Source organism: Eubalaena glacialis, chromosome 18 (genome assembly GCF_028564815.1).
Source record: "Eubalaena glacialis isolate mEubGla1 chromosome 18, mEubGla1.1.hap2.+ XY, whole genome shotgun sequence".
In the NCBI taxonomy this organism is placed as follows: domain Eukaryota; kingdom Metazoa; phylum Chordata; class Mammalia; order Artiodactyla; family Balaenidae; genus Eubalaena; species Eubalaena glacialis.
In genome coordinates this window covers 62,946,460-62,955,260 of record NC_083733.1, presented here as the reverse complement: position 1 = coordinate 62,955,260, position 8,801 = coordinate 62,946,460, and the positions used below count along the sequence as shown (strand labels likewise).

General features: G+C 55.5%; 1 protein-coding gene across 1 annotated transcript; it reads left to right on the top strand.

Moving 5' to 3' along the window:
* The first annotated feature begins 388 nt into the window (after nt 1–388).
* Nucleotides 389–4,379, top strand: RRAS (RAS related). Its single transcript, XM_061172336.1, has 6 exons — nt 389–585; nt 2,552–2,639; nt 2,755–2,857; nt 2,935–3,043; nt 4,013–4,131; nt 4,208–4,379. The coding sequence occupies exons 1-6, from the start codon at nt 433–435 to the stop codon at nt 4,290–4,292; spliced, it is 657 nt and encodes a 218-aa protein (XP_061028319.1). The 5' UTR covers nt 389–432; the 3' UTR covers nt 4,293–4,379.
* The last annotated feature ends 4,422 nt before the right edge of the window (nt 4,380–8,801 follow it).

Genomic DNA, 8,801 nt, shown 5'->3' with positions numbered 1-8,801 from the left:
GAGTCCGCGAGCTCCGCCTACTGGAACAAGGCCTCGGAGATGGTGCCCTGAGAAACTGCATCACAGGGCTCGTCATTTGCATAGCCCCACCCCGAGCTATCTTCCCGACCCATCCGCCGAGAGAATGAGAGCTTATTAGCATAGCCCCGCCCCCAGACGGCCGGCCAGCCGAGAGCGCGTGGCGCCGCTCGGGGTGAGCCCAGTTCTCTTATTAGCGTGTCCCCGCCCCATTTGGAATTCCCCTTCTCAGCGAACGCCTTTCCCCTACCCTTATTATCATAGCTCCTCCTTTTCCCTGGCCTTGCCTCCTTCTTAAATGTCCCTTCTTGCTGGAGTTCATGATTATGCAGTAGCCTTATTAGCGTGGCCCGCCCCTAGGCCCCGCCCGGTTCCCCCCCAGGCGGTAGCGGCGGCAGCGGCAGCGGTGGCGACATGAGCAGCGGGGCGGCGTCCGGGACAGGGCGGGGGCGGCCCCGGGGCGGGGGGCCGGGGCCCGGGGACCCCCCACCCAGCGAGACACACAAGCTGGTGGTCGTGGGCGGCGGCGGCGTGGGCAAGAGCGCGCTGACCATCCAGTTCATCCAGGTAGTGGGCCCTCACCCCGGGGGGGGTGCCCCCGGGACCCAGAACTGAGCCCTTTGCGGGATCCCTGAGACCCCGGTTTCCCTTCGATCCATCACTGAAACCCTCCTGTGAGGCCTTCTAATCTTAAAAAAGCCCCCCTCAGATGTGACCCTGAGCTCCTCAGGGCCTCCACCCACTACATGAGGGACATTCCTCCTGTACTTGTATCTTGAGACCCACCACCCCTACCCCCAGTACCCAAACCCCGCTTCCCTACTGACCTGACCGTGGGTGCCTCCTGGGAGCACCCTAAATCCAGAAGAGTCACCCCATCCAGACCCTAAGCACTCTCATGGGCCCCCACCCCCCTAGGTGCCGCCTCCCCCCAACCTTGAGCACCATCTCCCCCAAATCGCAGACCCAAACTTCCCCTCTGAGCCACCCAGAACCTAACTGAGAGAATGCCTGTGCCCGATGACCTTGAGATTCCCCCAGTCTGGATGCTTAGCCCCTTCAGGGACCTCCTCCAGAAACTGGAAATTATGCCCAGGCTTTGCCCCTGAGGCCCATCTAGGACCACCCAGTCCTGAGAGAGGCACCCTCAGACCTGAGAGATTTCAAAAAGATCCTGCCCCTTGGCCATTCCAGAGAACTCTAAGACCCCAAGTTCTGGGGATCCCCTGTCCCACCAGACCCAGACCCCCACCCTTCCCCAAGGAAAACGCACCACTCCTCCATCTTGAGGTTTCCTCCACTCCGATTCCCCTAGCCCCTCTCTGAAACTCTGGCTAGCCCCCAAATCATCTCCATGGAGTAAGTCCCCAGATTCTTGACACCCCTAGAAAGACCTGCTCCTTGGGAGTTTCTCTGATATCTTAAATGCATCTCAGGGTCTTTAAGATTCTCTGGACTCTATAGTCTATGACAAACCTCCCAAATGCTCCCGAGCCCCCAGTTTTCACCCCTGAGCTTCTCCTGATGTACTTTGCAGATACACCCCTAATCCCCCCAGGGCCAGGTCCCTACACCCTCCCTCACCAAGCACCCCCCCTAACAGGCAGGATGCAGCCTGCAGACCCCCAGCTGCCAAGTCACCACTTCTCTCCTGAGAATCCACCCCTGCCCAGGAAACTTCCACCCCATTCCCCAGGGAAATCCTCCCACCTCAGAAAAACCCTAGAAAGGTGTCCGCTACTGAGATGCTACTGCAGAGGCCCCCCGCTCAAGAGACCCCAGCCAGCACCTGCAAGGGAGCCCCTGTCTGTGTAGAGAAAGGCCCCAGCCCTGGGCCCCTTGCACCCAGGGGCAGACCCAAAGCTGGCCCAAAGCCTGGCTGGAGGCGGGCGGGACCCGGGCAGGAAGGGAGGGGCCCGGCCTGCGGGCGGGGCAGCTTCTCCGCAGCCGTATTGGAACCGGGACCTTCCCCTGGGAGGAGACACTGGAAGCTGCCCGAAGAGGAGGAGGGGGAGGGGGAGGAGGAGAAGGAGGAGGAGGAAGAAGAAGAAAAAAAAGAGGGAAGAGAAAGAGGAGGAGGAGGGAGAGCTATAGACAGGCAGATATTCTGGGCAACAGTGGCTCTCAATAACTGAGCACCTACTATGCCCAGGGGATATATTAAATACTGAACAGGGATTTTCCCTGAATCTCACAAACAGTGGATTAAGCCTAGTGCTATTTTTATCCTCATTTTCCAAATGAGAAAACTGAGGTTCAGAGAGGGGAAGTGATTCGTTCAATGCCACATAGCCAGGATTGTAATCATGATGTGGGAAATGTACTTTATACCAGAAAAACAGGACCAGGAGACAGAGAGAGGAGCCTGGGGAGGGCCATGGGAAGGGACAGAGACCCAAAGAGAGGGAGACAGACTCAAAAGAAGGGAAGAGACCCAGAAGGAGGGGGGCCGAGAAAGTCGGGGCTCAGAGGCAGGGCTACATCACCTCTGCTGGGACACTGCAGTAAAGGTGTCCCCTTCCCACCCCACCAGTCCTACTTCGTGTCTGACTACGACCCCACTATTGAAGACTCCTACACGAAGATCTGCATGGTGGATGGCGTCCCAGCCCGCCTAGACAGTGAGGGCGGCAGGGGAGATGGTGGGAGGGGGAGTGGCAGGGCTGAAGCCTTGTGGGGAGGGGGGTGGCTGGAGGGAGCCTCGTCCCCACAGAGGCCCCTCTCCCCTCCCTGCAGTCCTGGACACCGCTGGCCAGGAGGAGTTCGGTGCTATGCGGGAGCAGTACATGCGCGCCGGCCATGGCTTCCTGCTGGTGTTTGCCATTAACGACCGGCAGAGGTGAGAGTGATGGGGGGTGGGGAGCAGGGGGGGCGCTGGGGGTGAGCAGCTGTCTGGACCTCTGGCTTCATCCGCAGTTTCAACGAGGTGGGCAAGCTCTTCACGCAGATCCTCCGAGTCAAGGACCGAGATGACTTCCCCATCGTGTTGGTCGGGAACAAGGCAGATCTGGAGACACAGCGCCAGGTCTGGGACACCCACCCACCCCCACCCCACCCCCCCCGCCCCCACCCCACCCCCCCGCCGCCGCCGACTGGACTCTATCTCAGTCTGGGAGGCTCCTTCTGGTGCACCTCCTGAGACTCCTCATGTCAGGCTCCTCCTCTGGCTCCCTTGGTCCGTTGTCACACCCCCACTGGACGTGTTGCCCCACCTTGGACCTTCTGAGTCCACAGCGTTGCACACAGGTGTTCTCAGGAGAGGTGGCTGGATGGAAAAAAGGGCACCTCCCCCAGGGTCAACCAGCCCCAATGTTCTGTCCTGTCCCCTCCTCTTGTTCCTACCTAGACCCTGGCCTCAGCCTCCTGTTTCTCCCCCCCTGTCAACCTCTCACTCTGGCTGCCCCTCCCCTGCTCACAGCCCTCCCATGGCTCCCCAGCACCCCAGCTCTTCCACCTGGCCCTTGATGCCCTCCATGATCTTGTCCTTTCCTTTCTCTGTTCTCACCATTTCCCTATACACACAGACTGTGTGATTTCCACACAGAACTCGTCTTTTTGATTAAGCCTTTGGGGATTTCCACCCTTTGGGACTTTGCTTGGGCCTCTGCTGGGAACACCCTGACTTTTCTGTTTCTCTGACAACTCGGTTGCAGGAGAAGGTCTCTGGAGCCTTCCCTGACTCCTTACTTAGATGGCACCCAGCTAACCCCCTGGGCATCTCTGCCAGGACCTTCCTGGACTTTTTCCTCTTCTCTTGGGCCCTCACAGTATGTAACCCCAGTTAGAGCACACAGTGTGTCTTTCTGCCTCCCCCAGCTGGGACCAGCCTTTTGGGCGGCACCAGGCGGCATGTGGGATCTTAGTTCCCCGACCAGGGATGGAACCCGGGCCCCCTGCATTGGGAGCGAGGAGCCTTAACCACTGGACCACCAGGGAAGTCCCTGAGACCAGCCTTGAATGCAGGGACCTGACTCCTCCATGTCCCACGCCCCAGGTTCCCCGATCCGAAGCCTCCACATTCAGTGCCTCCCACCACGTGGCCTACTTTGAGGCCTCGGCCAAACTGCGCCTCAATGTGGACGAGGCCTTCGAGCAGCTGGTGCGGGCTGTCCGGTGAGCAGTGCCCCCTTGCCGTCGTCCTCCACCACCCTGCTCCCTGCGGCCCAAACTCACCAGCCTCTTCCCGCAGGAAGTACCAGGAACAAGAGCTCCCGCCCTGCCCGCCCAGCGCCCCCAGGAAGAAGGACGGGGGTTGCCCCTGCGTCCTCCTGTAGGGACGGGAGAGGAGCAACCGGCACGAGCTCTCGGGACCAGCTGCCCTCGCCGAGCTTCTTTCCCCATCTGGGTCTCCCAGGAACACTACACTCCCACCCGTGACTCCTGGCCTCCTCCAGGGGCCGTCACCACTGTGTGCCTTCTGCCACCGCCTCCTTTCCCCACCCGAGCCCCAGGGTGAGGGCTCCCGGGCATCCGGGTCACTGCTGTATATAACTCCCCTCCCCCAGAGAAATAAAACGTCACTGCCAATGTCAGGAGGTGCTTTTTAAAAAGGGAAAAGGGCAGGGGAGGTGGGTGAACTCGGGCTGCGCAGACACGCTAAAGCCTCGCTCCACGGAGAACCATCCACCGAGAACCATTGGAACTAGGACCCTTTGCTTGGGGGAGGGACGGGGGATATACAGAACAAGCCGAGCCAGGCGTCTGGACCCCCACTTCCACTCCAACAGCACGATTGCACCCTTTTCTGTTTCTGTGGGCATTTTGTTGGGATGAGGATTAACATTGGAGGGGGACTTCCCTGACAGTCCAGTGGTTAAGACTCCGCGCTTCCACTGCAGGGGGCGCGGGTTCGATCCCTGGTGGGGGAACTAAGATTCCACATGCAGCCTGGAGTGGCCAAAAAAAAAAAAAAAGGACTAACGTTTGAAAAAAAATTCCCCCCCCCGCCCCAGAAACCTCTAGAACTGCACCTTTCAGTCTGGCAGCCGGAAGCTACATGTGGCTATTTAAATTTAACTTAAATAAAATTTTAAAACTCGGTTCCTGAATCACACTAGCCACATTTCAAGAGCTCAGTATTCACATGTGGCTTAGCAGCTACCCGAACGGGCAGGGCAAATACACAAAATTCTCCTTATTGCAGAAAGGTCTATGGGACAGTGGTGTTCTAGGAGGTTCCGGGATCTTGGAGAGAGGCAGCAACTGCTACAAACCCTGCCCACCTGCTTCCCACCTCCAATGTATATTGAGAAAGGCGTTTTGGCTGCAGGAGGGAGAAGGGACAGGTGGGCTGAATGGTGTCCAAGCAGCCGACTGGCAAGTTCTGTTCTAGAAAGTTCTCAGTTGGGCTGACATCTGAGTCTAAACCCTGAATTCAACTGGAGGCCAGTGTGGATGCACCCCATTTGAGCCTCTCTCCCGGGGGGGCCTGAAGTGTGGGGCATCTTAAGGCCACCGCATATAAGGTGACAACACACTTCAATTTGAGAATCAGGACCCCCAATTCTGTACTCTAGTTGCTAACCTGGAAGGCTGGAGCCGGAACTGGAGACAACCACTCCCCTGTCTCCCAGGGCCGTCTGACAGGCCATCTTTGAACTCCAACACCTACTCAACACACCAGGCCAGAAATCTCAACCAAGATTTCCCCATGCCCTGGAACTTTGGCCTCCACCTTATAACTGTCACCAGTCAGTGACCTGCTCCCCGACCCCTACACCTGCTCAGTCTCAACAGAATCTCCAGGCCTCAATCCCAAAATATTCCCTTCACACCCACCCCAGAACCCGCTTCCTGGTTCTAGGGTAGACAACGACCCTGCGTAGCCCCAGCAGCAGGCTGCCTGGGTTCAACTCTGGCGCTCCCCCCTCCCATCTGAGTGCCTTTGGGCGAGTGCTTCTCAGTCTTCTCATCTGTAAAAAGGCGCTGACCACAGAGCCACTTCCCAGAGCCAGAGGCCTTTAGGAGCCCAATCTGCAACTAGAGAATGAAAGCAGCGCCTGGGACGTACTAAGTGCCCAGGAGCAATGACGGAGGCGCCACTGTTCTCCTGCCCCAGAACCATGAATGCCCCTCTGTATTCCAGATTAGAACAATGATTAGCTAAATATCCCTTTCCGGGTTTCATTATCACAGAATCCTTGGCCTGGGTTCAACCTTCCGCCCTGGGAATAAGCGTGGCTCAGATACATTGTGCTTCGCGTTCACCCTCCACCCACCGCCCCCAGAACCTCTGTTCAGTGGGGGCCCTCCCCTGTGGGCCGAGGATGTTTTTTTATCAGTTCCCAGGTTAAGATCTGACCTCTCCACCTAAACCCCAGCCAGGGGTGAGGAGCTCTCAACAGGAACCAGTGAGTCCCAGGCCAACTTCTCTCTCCCCAGGGTCCCACCGCTGACATGCCGCAAGCAGAAGGCCTGAGTCTTTTCTGCATTGTCTAATGGAGCTAAGTTCCTGGCCGGGACACCCCGTTTCTCAGAGGACCTAGAGGCACTCCGAGGAGGTGACGAAAGCTACCACTTGCCCCTAAAAAAGGCACACATACAAAACCCACATGACAGCTGGCAGGCCATTTTTGGAAGGTTTGCAGTCACCACCATGCCAAAGCTCATCAGACAACAGCGAAGAGGTTGGGATGGCCCCGTTGGCATCTCCCTAGGTTATGTGTGTGCCTGTGAGTCTCTGGTTCCTGCCCTCCCCTGGGCCTGGCAGTGCTTGTCAAAATTCCAAGTCTCTTGGGATTTTAATGTCCCTCTCTTTATCCATCTTTGTCATCCTCTGCCTCTCCCCCCTCTTGCCATCTCTTGGACCTCCATCTCTTGGAGCCCGCAGGGTAACAGCAGCTAAGGGTAACAGCAGCTAAGCGTTGAACAGCGCTTCAAACGAATTGTTTTCCTTTGTCTTGACAAAAGCCCATTTTACAGATGACAAAGCTGACGATGGAAGCTGTTATCCAACTTGTCTGGTCAGTGCTGGAGCTGAGATTCAAATTTGGTAAACTGAATTCCAAAGGCCAACCACAAGGTTATTCTGTCCCCAAAGGGATGATATTGTCCCCACAAGTCAATTTCTGAGCACATCATCCAATTTCTGCCCTGGATCTCTAACCTGGGACAATCCTGGAACCTTTGGCCCCAATATAACATCCCAGTCCAGAGACTTGAACATGCCACTCCCTCTCAGAGGATGCATTCGTGATGTGCTACAGGCCAGAGTTCAAGGACATTAATGACCCATCTTTACTCTAGAAAGTAAATGGCCCATCATTCACTCTCTTGCGGTCCTCAAATGCTACTTCACTCCTCTGTTCTGTAAAACCAGGGCTCTAGAATTGATAACATTGGTTATGGTCTAGCCAATATCCAAGGTTCTAGAACAGAGGTTCTTCCTCAGTTTCACCCAGAAGAGAATCAATCTAGAACGCTGATGATCCACTCCCCCTTTTTTTTTTTTAATATTTATTTGGTTGCACTGGGTCTTAGTTGCGGCAGGTGGGCTCCTTAGTTGCAACTCGCCGGCTCCTTAGTTGTGGCATGCAAACTCTCAGTTGCGGCATGCGTGTGGGATCTAGTTGCCTGACCAGGGATCGAACCTGAGCCCCCTGCATTGGGAGTGTGGAGTCTTAACCACTGCACCACCAGGGAAGTCCCTGATGATCCACCCTTAAATCTCACATTTGGTCTTTACCTACTGACCAGCCATCTTCAGTGCCAACTCCAGAGTTCAAGAATACCAATGGTCTATCTTTGAGGATGCGTCCAGGCTCTAGAACAACGGCTTACTCACTACCTTATAGGCTGGGTTCTAGTAGACTGCCAGTTGACCTCCACACTTTTTTTTTGACTGCACTGTGCAGCTTGAGGATCTTAGTTTCCCAACCAGGGATTGAACCCAGGCCACTGCAGTGAAAGCACCGAGTCCTAACCACTGGACCACCAGATAATTCCCAACCTCCAAATTTTTAACACCCTTATTCTAGAACATTGTTCCTCAAACTTGAACGTATGGTAGAATCCTCCCAGGATTTTATTAAAAAATGGGTTCTGACTCAATAGAGCTGAGAAACAGCCCATGAGTCTACATCTCCACAAGCTCTTCAAGGACTCTAAGAAGGCATGAGAAGACAGAAATCCACATTCAACTCTGCAGGCCGACCTCTAAAATGCCAGTCCACTTGTGACCTTGTAGTTTCAGGGTTTGAGAACAGAGGCCCACCCTCAAGCCTATCTCAGGGAGCCAAGAGAAAGCTGGTTAACTCCCAACACCCATCACTGCCTGTACTGGTTTAAAAATACACCCCCAAATTCATATTCTTTTCCCTTCACAAAGTAGACCTTGATTCCCCTCCTTGAGTGTATGCTGGGCTTAATGACCCTCCTCTAATGAAGAGCGTGGCAGAAGCAATGGTGTACAATGGCCAAGATTAGGACATAAAGATTGAGTGGCTTCCTCCTTGCTCTCTCCCCTCACTCACTCTGGGGGAAGCAGCTGCCATGTCTGGAAGACTCTCAAGCCACAGCCACCCTATGGCGTGGTCCACATGGCAAGGAACTGAGGCCTCCAGCCAACAGCCACACAAGTGAGCCACCTTAAAAGTAGATAAGTAGATCCTTCAACCCCAGTCAAACCCATGATGACTGCACCCTCACCACTGACCTCAGGCCAGTACCACCCAGCTAACCTGCTCCCAAATTCCTGATCCTCAGAAACCCTGATGATGATAAATGTTTGTTGTTTTCAAGTTATTAAGTTTTGGGGTGGGCTGATTTGTTACACAGCAAGACAT